This window comes from Saimiri boliviensis, chromosome 11 (assembly GCF_048565385.1).
Source record: "Saimiri boliviensis isolate mSaiBol1 chromosome 11, mSaiBol1.pri, whole genome shotgun sequence".
Lineage (NCBI taxonomy): Eukaryota > Metazoa > Chordata > Mammalia > Primates > Cebidae > Saimiri > Saimiri boliviensis.
In genome coordinates this window covers 111,162,607-111,181,720 of record NC_133459.1, presented here as the reverse complement: position 1 = coordinate 111,181,720, position 19,114 = coordinate 111,162,607, and the positions used below count along the sequence as shown (strand labels likewise).

General features: G+C 39.6%; 2 protein-coding genes across 6 annotated transcripts in view; both read right to left on the bottom strand.

Moving 5' to 3' along the window:
* PLPPR5 (phospholipid phosphatase related 5) overlaps positions 1–15,294 on the bottom strand; it is a 114,531-nt gene extending 99,237 nt beyond the window's left edge. For 2 of the 5 annotated variants that reach the window (XM_074381380.1, XM_074381379.1), the window contains exon 1: positions 14,850–15,294. In XM_074381380.1, the coding sequence (XP_074237481.1) occupies positions 14,850–15,086 (237 nt within the window). In that variant the 5' untranslated portion in view covers positions 15,087–15,294. The remainder of the gene's footprint in view (positions 1–14,849) is intronic. The other 3 variants (XM_074381381.1, XM_074381382.1, XM_003933322.4) reach the window with 2 other exon arrangements.
* On the bottom strand, positions 15,095–18,515 carry LOC141580466 (uncharacterized; the record flags this gene model as incomplete). Its single annotated transcript, XM_074381555.1, has 2 exons — positions 18,369–18,515; positions 15,095–15,826 (listed from the first exon to the last, which is right to left on the bottom strand). Coding segments are annotated over exons 1-2 (879 nt in total), but the record flags the coding sequence as incomplete, so codon positions are not given.
* Between the last annotated feature and the right edge of the window lie 599 nt (positions 18,516–19,114).

Genomic DNA, 19,114 nt, shown 5'->3' with positions numbered 1-19,114 from the left:
TAAGATATTTCAACTAAACGTGTTGTAATTTTGACAATGGCTTGAGTTATAAAAGTGAAGGAAGATGATCTTAAGTCACCTAATTAATTTCAGAAAAAATTGTAAACAAGTATATGAAAGAATAAAAAATATCACATTTGATAAAGAGCAGGCCAGGCATAGTAGCTCATGCCAGCATTTTGGGAGGCCAAGGTGGGTGGATCACCTGAGATCAGGAGTTCGAGACCAGACTGACCAACATGGTGAAACCCCGTCTCTACTAAAAATTAAAAAAATTAGCTGGGTGTGGTGGCACACGCCTGTAATCCCAACTTCTCAGGAGGCTGAGGCAGGAGAATCGTCTAAACCCAGGAGGCAAAAGTTGCAGTGAGCTGAGATAATGCCACTGTATTCTACCTTGGGTGACAGAGTAAGGAGAATCCATCTCAAAATAAAACCAAAAAGCAACAAAAAAGAAAGAGCACACACAGTATTATATAAATGCTTAAGTAGTGACAATTTAAAGATATGAAAATATGTGATATGTACAATTAAAGATATGGGGATGTGAAATAGTAATTACAGAGGCAAAATATGGCAATGTGGATGATTTTTAAAAGAAAATGATGAATATGTGAAATATTCTTCATTTGAATTGAGATTTACTTTGGACTGTTTTATATAGCTTTGATTAAATAAAATATGAAATGAATATACATCAGGAAAATACTAGAAATCAGCAATGATTAGGAAATAAAGTAAAACTAAAGACTTGAGCTTTGGAAAAATAATTTAGACTTTATAACCTAGGCATATATGGATGTACAGTGCACCTAAATATATTTTCTCACGAAAATTATCTTTTATTCAAGTGACCAGGAAATTAACAATAGTCTTAAAGAAATGAGTATCTAAGACAATTTCTATTAATTATATTTTTAAATACACAAATATTATAGTTACTTATATCTACCATTTTAAAGGCATTAGGGTAGTCAGGATGTGGTGAGCAAGAAGCAAAGATATGCAAGACAAATATGCTAGTCTATAGGAATTTACAATTGTTTGATAGCCAAAATACGTGTATGTAATTAACTATAATGCACAATTAAAATAATTTTAATAATCATCTGATTCCAAGACAGTAGATTCAATTAGATGAGTTTGCCTGGAGTGCGCTCTTAAAGTTTAGAAGCCCAGTTTAGTCTCAGCAGGAGAGAAAATGCCATGATCTCTTAGCAACATTTACTGTGTTCATGAAGCAGGACAGTGTCACCATACTGTGTTTTGCCTATTTGAAAAAAAATAAACAAATCTACTCTAAGGATGAGACAAATTGACCACAGGTTGGCTTTACACCCAACCCAAGTCTAATGTAATGAGAAAAAAATAGCATACAAAATAGGTACATTTTCTGCTCTATTTGCAAGAGTTAAAGTACGCTTCAAAGACATCATTCAGTAGTGGTGACAGCAGTTAAGAACATAAGGCATCTTGCGCACAGCCAGATATGGGCAGCCAGAATGGTAGAAGGGACTCAAACCCATGTTATATGAAGTTAAAGATTCTCAGTTCAAGAAAGGAAGAGTCAGAGAACTGAAACATAACTTCAGACACTGGGAAACCACCTATGTTGTTCCATATAACTTCAAAAGGTTGAGTTGAGGCCAGTGAGGAGATTGAGAGAGACAGATTTTATTTCATTGGAAGGCAGAGCATCCCAACAGTCAGACTTGTTTTTTACATAGAAACAGCTGCCTGGGGAAGCAATGAGTCAGTATCCTGTCCCAGCTGGAGTTCAAACCTTTCCTAACCAGAGAGCTAATGATAAAGGGGTCGGGGAAAAAAAAGGAGTTAACTTTCTCAAGGGCTGAAAGCTAGTAAGCAGCAGAGCAAGGAGGAATACTTAGGTGCCTGCCTGTCAGGCCAGTGAGTCACTGTTCATTTCATTTGTATTGCTTTCTCTCCAGCAATCCTTCCCAAACCCACAAGTACCCTTTTTATCTTATGCAGAGTATATAAAATAAAAGAAAAAGAAAAGGAGTTTAGAGAAAAGATGGATTACTGTTGACTAGAAGCATTAAGGAAAGAGTTATGAAAGAGACAGTATTAGAACTATCTAAATTAAAGGATGGAAAGCGTTTAAATAAATCAAAATTAAGAACAGAGAAAATAACATCAAATACAGTAGCACATAGAACTGCTTTCTTAAGTCACTGCTGCTTCCCAGGAAATGGTGCCAAGACTGGACCAGTCCTGCTATTATTTTTGCTATTATTATGAGAGTACTCGTAAGAACAGATTGTGTCTCTTCAAAAACAAATAAGAGTTCAAAATATAAATATATAAATATCTATGCTTTTCTCTTAAATTTATACCACTGAATAACTCTTCTTCCTCTAACTGGTTGCCAAACTGATGACTCTGTCTTGGATGCAGCAGGTATTCTATATGTTCCTTATACTGTTATATTATGCTATGCTAAAATAACACAGTAAGAATTCAAAATCTGTGCATCAAAAATGGGTAGATTTTGGTTATAACCACTTGTAGCAAGTTGCCAGTGTAGAGTTACCTTTTGTCTGAAAATATTTGATGTTAGAAACAAAAAAGCATCATCATCAAGCCAAATGATGTGGGTATTAAAACCTCTTTATCCCTTTTGCTGCCTCTTCACTATCATAGTATTTAGCTATAAATACAGTATTCAGTAAAATCTTATGGGACAAAATATAGTCACACGGAAGAAAAAAACCCCCACAGTAATCACATACTCTATCTATCTTCCAATTAATATTGCTATAAAGAAAGACTCATTGCAGGTGGCCTTAACGTCTCCAGGAGGTGGCAAAAGAAGGGCCATCCTGTATTAAAGCACATATGGAACCATTCTGTCGAGGTACATCACTTCCTTGCTCTGGGGTCGTAGGTTAGCCACTTAATCTTTCTGTGCCTCGATGTCCTCATTTGTCAGTTGAAATAACAATAGGGCCTCACAATGCTGATGTAGGGCTACGTTAGTTAATACGTATAAAGTAGTTAAACAATGTCTGATACACACTAAGTGCTCCATATATGTTTGCTACTTGTGTATTTGTGTTAGCTCATTAGTTACATAACCTTGGACAAGTCACTTAATCTCTCTAGGCATTGATTTAAAAATTAAGAGATGAAACTGTATAATATCTAAGCCATTTTTCACGACTACAAAGTTCCAGTTGTGAAGAAGCATGTTCTCTTTCACATTGGAGTCACGAATCTTTTCCAAAAATGGGATGACGGAAAGAGTCTGATAGTGTGGTTTGAACAAAGAGTCTACTGAATTCTCATATCTGTATTTAGATTTAGTCAAAAAAATATAAAAAGGGAACCCCAAGTAATCATGTGATAAGAAGCAAGCGAGAAGAGGAAATAAAGATCTCTTTGTGAAAGACCAAAAAGGTTATCACATAGTTTTAACTAAGTCTCTTCATTCATTTTAGTAACTGAGCAAACCCAAGACTGCAAAGACACATGTGAAGGAAGAGGTCATTGTGGCCAGCCCAAAGATACTGTCTAGTATTTTTAATTGGAAATATTAGTTTATGAATCCCCATGTATATTATCTCTATCCAAGACGGCTCAATTTTGGTATGTGTGAGAACATGGTGTTCTGCTTTGATGAGATCTCTGGAAATACAAGATGTTTCTCAGTGTAAAATGTGCTTCTATGCACCCCAGTGTGAGAAAAAGCTAAATATGAAATGGAGATTAAAAAGTACAGTTTCTGCTGGTACTATTGAAATCACTCTTTAAGAAAGGGATCACTTCACCAGAACACAATTCACTCAGCATAGAGGTTCTGGTTGTATCAACACAAATTCTATTTTCCTTATAGAGGTAATGCCACATGTTATTTTGGTGTTACATACATATGGCAGGGGCATATTTGTACATAACTGCTCTATAATTTCATAAGTATTTTATTTCGAGATATTTCTTTGAAATATTTGAAGAAGGGGTGGTGGGGGCTAGGCTTTATCTTGGTTTTAGGTTTCAGAACAAGTCACTTAACCTCTTTAAGTCTTAATCTCAAGGTATGGTGCACATAGAAGATGCTCACCAAATATTTGTCCACAAAAAGGAAGGATGAGAGAGGGAGGGAGAAAGGAAAGAAGGTAGAAATGAAGTCAGGGAAGAAAAAAAGGGAAAGAGGGAGGGGAGAGGAGAGAAGGAATGGAAGTAGAAAAAGTTCCCTCCCTCACTCTCCTTTCTTTTTATACTTCTATTCTTTCTTTCTTTCTTTTTTTTTTTTTTTTTGAGACGGAGTTTCGCTCTTCTTACCCAGGCTGGAGTGCAATGGCGTGATCTCGGCTCACTGCAACCTCTGCCTCCTGGGTTCAGGCAATTCTCCTGCCTCAGCCTCCTGAGTAGCTGGGATTATAGGCACGCACCACCATGCCCAGCTACTTTTTTGTATTTTTAGTAGAGACGGGGTTTCACCATGTTGACCAGGTTGGTCTCGATCTCTCGACCTTGTGATCCACCCGCCTCGGCCTCCCAAAGTGCTGGGATTACAGGCTTGAGCCACTGCACCCGGCCTCTACTTCTATTCTTTCAATTCCAAGTGTTTTAGATATTTCCATGCCATCCCAAACACAAAACAGGTCATCAACAAATTAATGAAAAATTGAAAAATTCAATGGACTAGCAAAATGTAACTGTGGCCATGTGGCAAATAAAATTTAATCAATTCCACAATTATTATGAAGTTATCCGTTAGGGAACAAATTCTGAAAGTCTATTCTAGAAATAATGAGGACAAAGAAGATCTCGTTCTAAGTTTTGAAGTCTGTAATTTAAAGCATGTCACCATAATCTGTCTGATATGTATGAACCCGTTTGTTTATGTTCTGATTTAAGGAGTAGTCAGCTAAAATGCTATCAAAATGCCAGGTCCTAGGTAGTCACCAGCATTTTATCAGAAAAGTCCCACTCCAGAGGCTGTTACAACTCTTTTTACTATCTACATGTTAATTACCAACTGATTTAATTAGCACTGTGGATATAAAAAAATTTCATTGATGAAAGTAATGACTGAATTCACATGATGAATGCTAAAGATGAACTCATTGGCAAAATCAAAGATTTTTGAAAGAAGATAGACTTGAAGCCAACAAGCAAATGAAAAAAAACCTTCAACATCACTAATCATTAGAGAAATGAAAATCAAAACCACAATGAGATACCATCTCACACCAGTCAGAATGGCTATTACTAAAAAGTCAAAAAATAACAGATGCTGGCAAGGTTGCAGAGAAAAGGGAATGCTTATATTCTGCTAGTGATAATGTAAATTAGTTTAACCATTGTGGAAAGCAATTTGGTGATTTCTCCAAGAACTTAAAACAGAATTGTCATTTGATCCAGCAATTCCATTGTTGGTTATATACCCCAAAGAATATACATTACTGTATCATAAAGGCGTATGCACATATATGTTCATCACAGCACTATTCACAATAGCAAAGAAATTGAATCAACTTAAACATTGAGTATATATGGGCACAGAGAAGGGAATAGACACTGGGGCCTACTTAAAGGTGAAGGGTGGGAGGAGGGTCATGACTGAAAAACTACCTATGGGATACTATGTTTATTACTTGGGTTTGTTATATAAGTGAATTGCATGTCACAGTGGTACACCAAACCACTGTGACATGCAATCTACTTATATAACAAACCTGCATGTGCACCCCCGGAACCTAGAATAAAAGTTAAAAAAGTTACTTTCAAGCTATGTGGGTTAACTAAAATAGTTTGGAGATACTTCCCACTCTTGAATGAACAGATTATAGGATTCTAGTAAGGCCTCTACCCTCTCCCTCAATGCCTTAGTCTTAATAAACTTAGAGTCCAGCCCTTGGTTTAAAGTGTGTCTGCTTGAGGACCCAGTATCCCATGGTGGCTGTGCCCACACTTTTATATATAGGATTTTGTGAGCTTAAAACGTCTCAAGGACAGAGAGTCAGGAATTCACTGAACTTAGAGAAAAAAATCTGTAAACTGTTTGCTTAATAAGTTATTATTAAATAACTGTATGCACAGCAAAATTTGCTCTGACACTTGAATTTAATTCATTATAACATCATCACCATGAACTTCAGTTGGTGCCTGGATACGTCATCTAGTAAAAATAACCTAAAAGCTGGGCATGACAAAATTGGCTTGAATCAGATACTACCACCTGACTTTGGAATGCTCAAGTCTAGTTATGGAAACTTAAATAAAGCACAATATAAAGTATAATATAAAGTTATTTGAGTTTCACAACTTGTATAAAAGATGAAGGGATCATAGAAGAGAATGCAATTATTCAACTGAGAAAGTCCAAGAGATCTACACAGAGGCATTGGTGCTAGTTTGGAAGAATATATCAGAATATTCCAGGAAGCATTACAGAGGTGAGAAGAAAGGAACATAAAAATGAATTCATATCAGAAATTACAAATTTATTATACACACATATACTCCAAGCCCCACAGACACACTTATATATGCTTTAACTCACACATGTTTTATCAGTGAGAAAAGCCCACAAAAAAACTCTCTATAGGGTTTTAAATGTACCTGGCCTGGAGAATAAAACTCTAGAATCCTATTTTTGCCACCAAAAAAAATGGCGATTTTACTGACAGTGATTCTCAAACTACATCTGTCATAATAAGACTAAAAAAGTAACCAGCCTGCTGAGTGAAAACTGGCATCCTCATAAAAAGTTTAAATAGTACTGAATCTGAAACTCCATTTCACATATTTAAAAATATCTTTCATAATAATGATACTCCTTATGATATTCCAAAGTCTGTTATAAGGGTGCTCCTAACTATAAGTTAAGATCATAACTCTGACCTCAGAACTTACCTTCTCACCATGTATGAATGAGAATGATGAGCTGGGAAAATTTAGTTCTACTGGCTCTTCCACTGGTCTTAGAAATCAATAAATCTTTATCTTTAAACATAGATTTAAAATTTTTCTTTTTATGTTTGGTTGTAACTAAATTTATATATTAACAAGCATGTGGTTACTGTAAAGAACATATTGATGTGCATTCAGTATGTTTCAACACTCCCTTGCTGCTAGGAATGCCATCATTTATACTATAAATCAAATTAGCTGGCAACTGCAACCAACAGAGCATTAGACTTGAAGTAATAGGTTCAGATCCTAGATATGTCATTTACCAACTGGAGCAAATTGCTAAAGCTCCCTGGATATGTTACTATATATACTATCTGAAAGGATTAAATAGTAAATGGTTTACCTTATTCACTCAACAAAAATGATTACGTACGCATAATGTCATTTGCTTTGCATTATCAATAAAAATTATCAGCATTTATGTTAAACAAGCAGCTATTACTTATTGAGCACTTAGTACATGTAAATATTTAATTATTAGGTATCAGGTTAAGCATTATCTCGATTTTACAGATTAAAAAACTGAGGCTTGGATATGTAATTTTAAGTATTTTGTCTGAATTTCCGAAGGGCAGGAATATAAAGCATATTCCTGTAGAATATAAAGCATATTACTGTAGAAGCCCAGGCAGTAGCATTATACCTATTACATAGCAGATACACTATCATTAAATACTTTTGCCAATAATGTGTTTGTGGCACAGTACAAATTTATAAATTAATATATTATATACTTAATAGATGGTATCAACTATGCTCCCTAGAAACATTATTTCAAATTACAAAATGAATGCGATGATTCTTTATAATTATCTTGACAATACTCAGAGTTTACTGAAATATTTTGAAAACACCATTGGGTATCGCATTAATAATTAGTTAGGAGACCGTTTTACATTGTTGTTGTTGTTTATTTTTCCTATTCTTTCTATAGGAAAATCAGAAAAGAAGTATAAAAATCTTATTTATTTTTCCACACCACAGACTAAAGCTGGCGAAACAGTGCTGCAAGCAGTGCTAACCATCTCCAATGACCAGGTGGCAACATCACCCATGTAACCTGCTCACATGACATTTTCCTTACATGTATGGAGTGATTGATCGTCTCCACAGTGTTTTCTCAACCATTTGATTCTCACAACAGCACTGAAAAGTAGGAAAGAATAAGTCAATATTTTTCAGATAAGGAACTGGCAAGAGAAGCCACGTGGATAATGAGCAATGAAAGACGGAGGGAGATAGGAGCAGGCAAGAGAGGGAAGGGAGGGAGAGGTGAAGGGAGAAAAAAAAGCTAAGTGCTGTTGTGGGTCTTTGCTTTTCCCTGAGCATCACCATCTCCTTAGTGCTATCCAAAGGAGAGAAAATAAATGGAAAAAGAGACAAAGAGGAATAAAGAGGGAAAGGGAAAAGGAGGGAAGAAAGAAGGGAGAAAATAAATGAATATGAGTGAAAATATCTACGTGAAGCAAAATCCTAAGAGACATAAGAAGGAGTTTAAACAGACCCACATACCCCCAAAGAGTCATTCTTAATTTTTAGGGGATTTTGGATATATCCAACAATCTAATAAAAGCACAGAGGCTCTTACTAAAGAAACTGCATGGGGCCGGGCATGGTGGTTCACTCCTGTAATTCTAGCACTTTGGGAGGCCGGGGTGGGTGGATCATGAGATCAGGAGTTTGAGACAAGCCTGACCAACGTGGTGAAACCCTGTCTCTACTAAAAATACAAAAATTAGCCAGGTGTAGTGGGGCGGGCCTGTGATCCCAGGCACTTGGGAGTCTACGGCAGGAGAATCGCTTGAACCCAGGACGCAGAGGCTGCAGAGAGCTGAGATTGCACCACTGTACTCCAGCCTGGGTGACGGAGCAAAACTCCATCTCAAAAAAAGAAAGAAAGAAAGAAAGAAAGAGAGAGAGAGAGAAATAAAAAAAAGAAAGGAAGGAAGGAAGGAAGGAAAAGAGGGAGAAAGAAAGAAAGAAAAAGAAAGAAAGAAACAAACAAACAAACTACATACATCCAATATTTTACATACAATTTCCTTGCATTCATTGCACCCCCGAATCCAGTGCCAGGTCTCGTTTTAAGAAACATGCCTTAGAAACAGAAGTATCTTCACTTCTCCATGTACCACAGTTTGCAGATCTAGAACCAGAGAATGCTTCCACATAAATGTGGTGCTTGTAGCACTGTAGCAGTGTGTGCTACTAAGATGAGACACATGCCTTCAAATCAAAACAATAGAAATATCTCTGAATCCCTTCTGCTGCCACCTACTCCTCTACAACATTTCCAAGCTTAATAGGAAACAAACAATTTCCTACACCACCCATTGAAATCATTACCTACAATAGAACATGAAGTTTTCCATCAAAGAAGGAAAACTGAAATTGAGGGTAAAATGTTTGAAAAACTTTGACTCCTAGTATTGAATCACTATGAGTAAAATTCTTTAAAGACTAATTAACATGTTAGGGTACAAGTATATAACAAAAAATTAAATGACAGGCTTTGGGGACTCTGGGATTGCTATCATGGGACTCAATTGGTCATCTAATCTCCTTACATCCAAATCTCTTTCATAATTTTATTGTGAAAATTGATTATATTAATGAATTTAAATAATTCGAGTCTCACATATAGTAATCTCACTAAACTTCCCATTTCTCATTTGTAAAATATACTTAATGATAGTCCCCTACGTCTAAGGAAAGTACTCTCCTGGGGAGTATTAAATAAAGCAATGCATTAAATGCACCTAACACAGTGGCTGGTATGTAAGAAATGCATGAAAAATTTTAGCTAATTTTAGCCACTTGGACAAACAGAGGAGTCACCAAAAATAGGAATCATTAATTTTATTTTAAGAACTGAATTCCGATTAAGTTTTGCTTTTCTTCTTATTCAGACTCCAAATTTGTGATCGTCAGTAGACTAAACTAAGTGGTTTCTATCCACATTTAATTTCTTTATGGCCTTGGAATCCACTAACAAACAAAAGTATTTTGCTAGGTGCTTTAAAGAGGTTTCCAGATTAATCAACACAGCCTTGAAAAGCCTAACAGGAGCTAACACATATACAGCGGGGGACTACTCAGATACTCACATATGTTAACCCATTTCATACTCAGTAATCCTATGAGGCCAGTACTCATTACCTCCATGTTACAACCAAGAAAACGGAGTATGCATAGAGAAGGTAACTGGCTCAAATTCTCACAGCTGGAAAGCAGCAGATCCGGCCTTCAAACCCAAGAAGACTTCAAAGTCTGTGATCTTAACCTTTACATGTACTGAGTCTCCAAGAGGTGAGTGTTTTGATGTCCAGTTTATGAATGAGAACATTTTGACTGACGTTACATGGCTAGCAAGCAGGAGAAACAAGGATAAGAATCCAGACACATCTGTAACCCACGCCTGTGCTTTTTCTCCTGTACCACACCAGAGGAGAGTGTTCCAGGAATGGGGATGGGCAGTGATACCTAAGGTAGAGTTTGGGAGGAAAGAGGTCTATGGGAAAGTTTAGGCACATTGATCCAATGGGGAGCTCTGGGCATGAGATGACCTTCTATCATCTATCTTCACCACATGCAATGATGCCAGCACCCCTGGGATAGCAGCAGTAGCTACATTTCTCAAATCTAAGTCTCAAGGTCCAGAGGGAGCTTCCTGGGGTTGCAGACATAAATAATTTGAGATGTACCTTAACGTTCAAACTTGCTGTGCTCAGTGTCAGGGGCTGCCTTGGTTGGTGCTGGTTTTCTTTATCTTTATTCTAGCTTTATGAAGATAGTAATCTAGCTTCATCTCCTTTCAGTCACCTATGTTGCTCAGAGATCCAAGGAACAGTAGCTGCTAGTGGTCACCGTATCCACATTTGGGGAGCAGAAACCATTGTCATCACCAGTTCTTTCAATCAATGAACACTAAGGGTCACTAACTAAATTTATACCTGTATAAGCAGTATGCGGGGCTCTGGCAAATGCTTTACAGAACCAACTGAACAGTACCTATTTTCAAATAGTTTATAAACTATATCATTTGTGTAAATAACCCCAAATTACAGTTGTTTTCTGAAAATACAATTGAAATAATATTAGGCAATACGAAATAAACTTGAAGATGAAGAGTTTCAAATCATGTATTTTGGTAGCATTAGAGTCCTATACTCTACTACCTAAAAAATGTCCTAAAAATCACCCATCAGACTTTGTCTCTGCTAAATTCCTACCAAATTGAGAAAATCTCTCAGCCTGGCATGGCATTTCAAGTCTTGTGACCCCAGCCTTCATCTTCAGGTGTATACCCCATTTATCTCCACACCACTCTTAGAAACAAAACAAACCAACTTGTTTCAAGGGCACAGTCTCCCTTTGCTGCCTCCACAGGGTTGTTCACGGAACTGCTTCTGTGATGTCCTAACTCAAATTCCGTTTCAGCCTCTCCTTCAAGACGTCCCTTAAATGCCACCATCTTCTCCATGAAGCCTTTCCCCCTGTCTTCAAATAAAAGTGATCTCATCCTCTTTGGAACTACTAGAGGTCTTTGTGGTATGTACAGATGCACGTATATGCATATATACATACACTTACACATGTATAACTTCTGTCATAATTATGATCTGTGGTATGTTTATCTAATTTCACAAATTAGGCTGTAACTCCTGAGGATCACTTACTATGGTTTACTGCTGAAGTTGCCTTAATAACCTCTACTCGGCCAGATACAATGCTTGGAACACAGGAATTCAATAAATATTTACTGAATTACTATTTTCTTAATAATAATAATGTTAATGATGTAGTGAACCCTTATGGAGTATCAACTATGGGCCAAAGATGACATTTGCGTATTATAACTATAATTTGATATTCAAAACCTTGTCACTAAGGGAATTGAGGCTTAAGGAATTTAAATACATTGTTCAAGATTACACAGCAAGTAGACTTCCCAACTCTTAACAAAGCATCAGGCTGTACTTTGGATTTGAATCCAAATTTATTAGGCTCCAAACCTGGGCCCCAAGTCAGCACTATGTAAAGGTGACAAAATTCAAAATACACATTGTTTTTGATTTTTACATAAATGAATTTCACAAGTATGAATCAAATATATAGATTGTGGTAATGAGGAGAACTGCTTTTCAAAATTACTTTCAAGAACTAGAAATCAGTTTGAAAGTTAAAGATCTATATATGAACCTTTATTACTATGGCACAAAAAATGTAAAAGAGACCTTTTGAGGCATTTGTTTAAAAGAATGTTTGATGAGCAAATTGAGTTTTCATCCTGTTATAAGAAAACCATACTTGAGAGTATGATAAAGTAGGGGGAGAATTCTGGGTGTAACATTGTTAGCCTTGGTCTTTGAACAAGCTAATCTTTCTAAGCCTTTGTGTTCCCAAATATTAGATGAGAATAATAATTATTACTGTCAGAGAAAATGCAAATATCAGAAGGATATAAGGTATGCAGAAATTCTATTACAGTATACAGAAGAAAGTAATAACTCAACAAATGATGGGTACTGTTAACATCATTATTAATATTATTATTTTGATGCCCAAGTGAGCATGCTAACCCAGTGTTCTTGAGAGAAGTGGAGAGGCAGAGCTGCCCTTACTGCTCCCAGACCCTCGCATGGTGACAGAGTGCTCTATTCCTAGAAGCAGAAGGGAAAGCAAAGGCCGGAAGCACAGCTATCCTCCAAAACCCACCACTTCCTTCTCTTCTAAACGGGCTCCCAAATCCATTCTCTTGTACCTAAAAGAACTAAAAGTCAAAACATGGAAATCAAGTTGGATTCTGACTTTAGAAAAATCTATCCACTTACATTCTCAATGCCTGCCTGACCAGCCAGCTTCAATATTCTTTCAGAGAACAAGCTCTGTGGAAGAGTGGAAGTCGCATGGCATTTGGTATCTGTCCTATAGGCATACAAATGCCATATCTACCTTTTTTGTTTGTTTGCAGATATTCCCAATTTATTATCTGAATCTTAGTTTCTTCAAATATTAATTGGAGATAATATCTCCTGATAGAGCTGCTCTGAGAAATATATGCAACTATGACTATTTGGCAGCCAGAATACAGCACGCACTAAATAGTGACTAATTCATTCTTTTTCTCCATGCTATATTCCCGCTAAGTGGGAATCAGTCAAATCTTTGGGCCAGTGTGTTCTTGTCTCTAACTAGCACCTGCCATCATGACTGGCTGGTTAAGACTGAAAAGTGCTATCTCATTTAAATAATACATAGAATGGTAATTAAAGGATGAATTACAGACATTATTGATTATAGCTATGACCAAACCAATGAACTGAAAGTGACAGGCTTTTCCTTTTTTCTTTGAAACCATCCTCGAAAAAATATCTGGACCATTCAGTTTCCTGGAAAAAATGTACAGGAAACCCAGATCTCCAGAAAGTAAAAAGTACCCCCCCAAAAAAACGACCATTTTTTTTTTCTCTGCCAGCTTGTGAAATGTAGAGAGGAGAACTTAAACATGAAGGCTGATTTTGGGGCTACTGACAAATTTTAGCAACTTATACATTTTAAAAAGTACATTATCTGGGGCAAGGTCTAACACATTTCTAACCATTATGCTAGAGGTTTTGAAGTCAACTGTCACAGAACATGTGAAAAAGTTTCTTTAGGGTTATCAAGAAATGCCTTGATTTGTTCACTGAATTCTATTTTATGTGTTAGGAACTTTTCATTATTTTGCAAATTAGTAAGTAATTGCTCCTAAACTCAAAAAAGAAGATGAATATTCAAACCGAATGGATTCAGCAGACATTCTTAACATTCATTCTTGCAATTTTCACATTTTGCTAGTGCAAATAAAACTTCATTTTTCCTTTTCTCTTCATTTTCTAATTCCCTGTTTGTTATCTACTGAGAGAGCCAGACAGCGCACATCACAGGAAGGGAACCCCCAAGACTTTGTCAATATTAAAGGCACCATAACATAGCAGGTTTTCTGAAGAAACACCAACAATTCTCCTCAGAATAAATCTGCAGCATATTCACATATGTAAATTATTATAATAAAATTGGTATTGTTATGTGTAACTTATCCCAGTAATTTCATATGTATATATGTGATGTGTGTATATATACGTGTGTGTATCATACAGTCATTCTTTCTCTCTCATCACACACACACACAGACTGAATAAATCCAAAAGACATGCTCTGTGAGGTTCTAAGCGAAAAGGGCTTAAACCGCCCAGGGAGCGGAGCAGCCTTTAAATAAATCTGAAGTGCTCTGGTAATTGAGGCACAGCGCCTGCTTTTCAGCAAAGCACTGCTGCTGAGGCCTCTTCATCTAGAAATGCTCAAATTCTTTTTCAGATTATTTCTTCCCTGGTCAGCTTAGTCCCATTGGCACTTTCATCTGAAGAGGAAGGAGGTGGTGAAACAGAAATACGTGCCCCGACTCGGGAAGCGGGAGTCCCTTCCACACCCCAGCAACTGATCCCGGTCTCCTCGCCGGCCCGCCCGCCACTGCCCTTCTTCCAGGCGCAATCGGAGAGCAGGCAGTGAGTGAGGCAAGGCCACAGAGTAGATGGAGTCAAGATTCACCCCCAAAGCTCAGCTCCTTTGCAACCCCGATGCCCACCCCTCACCACCGACAGCCCCTCTTCCCTTCCATCCCCGCCCCGTCACCCGACGCTGCAGCCACCGCGGAGGATCCGGGGATGGCCTGTGGCAAGCGCTGGGGGCGTCCTTCGCACCCACCCGTCACGTTCCCTAGAATGTCCTCTGGGGAAGGGGCTGCCCGTAACTTGGACGAACTTAGAAGGCGAAGCCTACCGCGCCCCAACCCTCCGCGGGGCCTCCACCACGAAGGCGAGGGGCGCGAGAAGGGAGTCTGCGAGGGCGAGCGCCCCCGGGCTTACCACGAGCACGGGGACCCCGGCGGCCAGCGAGTAGAGGAGCACGGGGGGCACGGCGCTGCTGTCCTCCGGGCCGGGGTAGGGCTTGCGGTAGGCGCTGTCGTGGCAGAAGAAGCCCTGCACGTTCACGGTGAACGTGTCCGTGTACTCGAAGTAGTACGCCAGCATCACCGTCCCTGCCATGATCACCATCTGGAAATAGAGCATGCTGCTGGTGAGCGCCGCGGGCCGCAGGGGCATGCACGCCTCCCGGGCCGGGCCGGGCCGAGCCGAGCCGAGCAGGCGGCCGACGCGGCGGGCCCCCTCCCGGGTCCGCCGAGGCAGCCACCGGGGGCGCGGCGGCGGGGGCGGCGGGAGGACGAGGCGCGGGAGGCGGGATGCAGCCGCTGGAGGAAGGCGCGGAGGCAGGTCCGGGCTTCGAGGCTCGGGCAGGCTGCGGAGGAGGCGGCTACCCCCGGACGAGCCCCCTCTCCCCTGCCCGCCCCCTGCCCGCCGCTAGCGCCGCCCGCCCCGGCGCGGGGTCGCGAGGGAGGGCGGGGAGTCCCGGGCGACGGGCAGCGGCCGCTGCGCCCCTGCACGAGACCATTCGAGAAGCGGCGGCGCTGGGTCAAGCCCCCAGGCCAGCCCGGAGGAGGCAGCGTGGGCGGACCGGGCGGCAGCCGGCGGGACGCGGGCACCTGTACCCCTCGGAGCGCGGACGCTGTGGGGCTGGAGAAGCTCCTCGCGGGGGTAAAATCAAAAAGGGGGGAGGGGAGGCAGTCGAGATGGAGCTTCCAGAAACTCTGCCGAGGCACCAGCTGAGCGGTTTCCCCGCACAACGCCTGGAAAAATGGTGCGTGGACGCGTCTTCCCACAAGCAAAGCCCACCAAGGCGCAAAGTGCCGATGCAGCGCCTCGAGTTTCAGCCGGTGCGTCCAGCCTGCGTCCCTCGAATTCCTTGACCCAGACCCGGGCTGGAGCCTGGCGGTGGTTTCTAGGCGCTGTTAGAAAAATCTCAGGATTTTACATTCAGGGTTTCTTTGCCTCCCCTGCAGCCTCCCAGGGCTTTGTATATTAAAAAAGAAAGAAAGAAAGAAAGAAATCATAGCCCAGTAGCTCCCGAAGCATCATCTCTTGTACAGCGGCCCCTTTCTGGATCCATGCATTCTCTTGCTCATCTTTTCAGTCGTGTCTTTATTAGCTGCTTGTGAGAGAAGGCATTGCATATTCCGGGCGCTGAGCAGTCCCAGCCACCAGGGAAGGAAAAAGGACTATTTGCCTCATCTCGTTATTTATTCCCTGAATTCCAGGGAACTGCAGGGTTTCCTCAGGGGTCGGGATAAAGGAAGGGGAGACCAATGCTGGCTCACAGCACATGCATACAAAAATGCATACATCCATGTGTATCCACGCCTATGCGTGGGTATGTAACTAACTATGGAACTGCATGTATGCAAGGAGCCCGTTCTGTCATGCCGTGTGGGTCCCTGCTGCAAGCTTAGTCAGCAGACTCTCAAGGGGTCTTTCTTTGAGCCTCAGGCTGACACCCCTCTACTCCAGTGAACAGGTGAGGAAGCATGAATACAAGCAAGAGGAGGAAAACATTTTTAGAGCCCTGCTCTCCTTATTGAAACCTGGGATCACCTTTGAAGATTTCAAGAATGTTGGTTCATTGTAATAGGCTGTAGCTTGATGAATTTTAGAGGTGGACCTTTTTCATCAGAAAAAAAAAAAAAAAAAAAACAACTGTTAAAAAGCAGTTGAAATTTGGCAAATGATTGGTAATTTCTTTAATATGGGATGGGTATTAGACCTACCTCACCCTCCACGTTGTTATAAACACTATTCCACAACTAATTACTTAGAGCTACGGGTTAAGCAACACTAAGCAAAGTGTGTAACAAGTGCAATTTTGGGCGGTGGGAGTAAGCTGTTCCAAAATGAACATGAGCAGCTTATATTATGAAAATGTAACTACGTGTTGTTATAGATACGTGTTTTAAGGCTTCATTCAGAAAATCATTTTAGGACCGTAAGAGCATTTAAACTGGTTCTCTGGTTCTTAGTAGGAATCTCCCCAAACCGTCTCACTCAATAGAAATTTTGGAAGAATGATGTTAATTTTTAAGGGTAACTCATTTGTTCAGTCTAATGAAAGTGCACGTTCTTTTCACAACGAAGATTCACTGTAATGCATTGTTAGTGTGTATGAAGTGCCCAGCACAGTCCATGCAACAGAGTAGAGTCCTTGTCTGACCTGTTCACCGCTGTGTCCCCAGCATGAGCACTGCACTGTGTTGCACATTATGGTTATTCAAGAAAAATTTGTTGAGTAAATTAATGACCAGACCCCTCTAAGAAAAATGGGAAACTGTTTTCACATAGAAACTTTGTCAAGGGTTAAGGAGTCAGAATCTGGATAAACGCAGCCCACAAACTTACATGGTCACTTACATGAAGTAGAAAGCCTAACTTCAGCAGAAGAGCAGTGACTCTGGTATTGCCACAGTGCAAATGCCAGCTCTGCCACTTACCACCTCTGGAAACCTGGGCATGATGCTTCAACTCTTTCTGACTTAATTTCATCACCAGTAAAATTGGAGTAACATTACTACCTACTTTACAAGGTGGCTGTAAGGATTAAATGATGCTAAGTTCATTTTGTCTGGCACATTTTGTAAAAGTTAATTCCTAAACATAAATCTTAAGGTATCTAACCTACCTTAAGTAACTCAGGGCATTTTAACAACCATGACTAGTCACTTTCTTCTCATTTTATTGCTTACAAAATGATTCTGGGTGAACCCACATTTCTGTAAGTGTGCACATGTTTTTTATAGATTTGTGCACATTCTGTTTTCTCCTTCAAATGCTATTCATCTCAGGAATAAGATGTTATATTCCTTCAGAATTCTAATATCCCCCATAATTTGTCTGTTTTAGATGGTCTAAGAATGTTGTTGACTGATTCATGGTTAGCTAACCATCCAGTGCTGAAATTCAAAATTAATATTGAATCTTAACACATGTTATAAGGATACCAGTATTAAATTCACCTTCCATGAATATTTGAGTGGTCTAGATATTCACAGAAGTGGTTCAGGGTGGATGAAAGAGTTATGTGCCCTTGGGCTAATTCCTTTACCTTCCTAAGCCTGAGCTTCTTGAGGGACAAAATGAAGTAATTTTTTTAACCTTTGGGCTTATTTTGGCAATTAAATGAAAATATGTGAGCTACATGGTCCAAAGTAGGAACTTATTTAGGTGTTTCTTCACTTTATTTTGTATTAAGTCATTTAAGCTAATTCTTTTCCAAATATATGTCTTTCCAACTGCAAAGAAACCCTTGGAATTTTGCCTCAATTTTCATTTAAGGCTCTGGCTCTTTCAAAATTAAAAAACAGCACTACTGCTGTCTAATCCTTTACAATCCTGCCTGAATCCTTAATTTCATTCTTAGGCACATCATTGTGCTTTCAAATGTATTATAGCTGTCAGTCTTAGCAAAACACTTTCTTGTCCCTCAAACTGTCCCTATCTCACCTGCTGCCGACATGAATAATCTAGATTAAGAATGTGGAATTTATAACTTTTATTTTCCAATTTCTCATCGTTCCTATTATATTTAGTTGTGCATGACTTCACCACTCCCACGCCTACCTGGTTTCTCCACCAGAAAACATGAACCATGGTCAATATTAAGACAAATCTTGGGAGGAACATTTACCAATTCCAAAACCTGTCCTCTCTTCACCCCAAATACTGTATGCTCTACTAAGGTGCTCGACTAGTGTGGGAAGATATAGCCCTTGTCCATATGGTTTATAGCTATTCTTCCACAGACAGAAGATGGATGTACAGAAAGTCGAAGTGGAAGGGACCTTTACCTTGATAGGAAGTACAAGGACAAACTGAAGAGTCCTTGAATGAGCAAGCATTGAATATTTGTGGAGGGTTTAGGTAAGTGAATGTATTCTTCCTATTTAACTTTGAAAACCTAAAGTGCCTGCCAGAAGAGTACAGATCATCTGTACCTGGCTCCTCAAGATTATTATCAATTGGGTTCTGTACAACAAATCTTTTATTGTTGAGAGAGGAGCTAGATTGAGATTTTCCTCTAAGGGCCAAGGATTTGACCTTCATTGGTTTATAGACATAGTGTACATACCTGAACATTCCCAAAAAAGATACAGAATGTTAAATGTGGATTTCCATGTGTTTCGGGTAAATAGTACATAAGCCCAGCCGTTTGCCTAAGATGTTCTCATTCCGTATGCAAAACCAGAGAA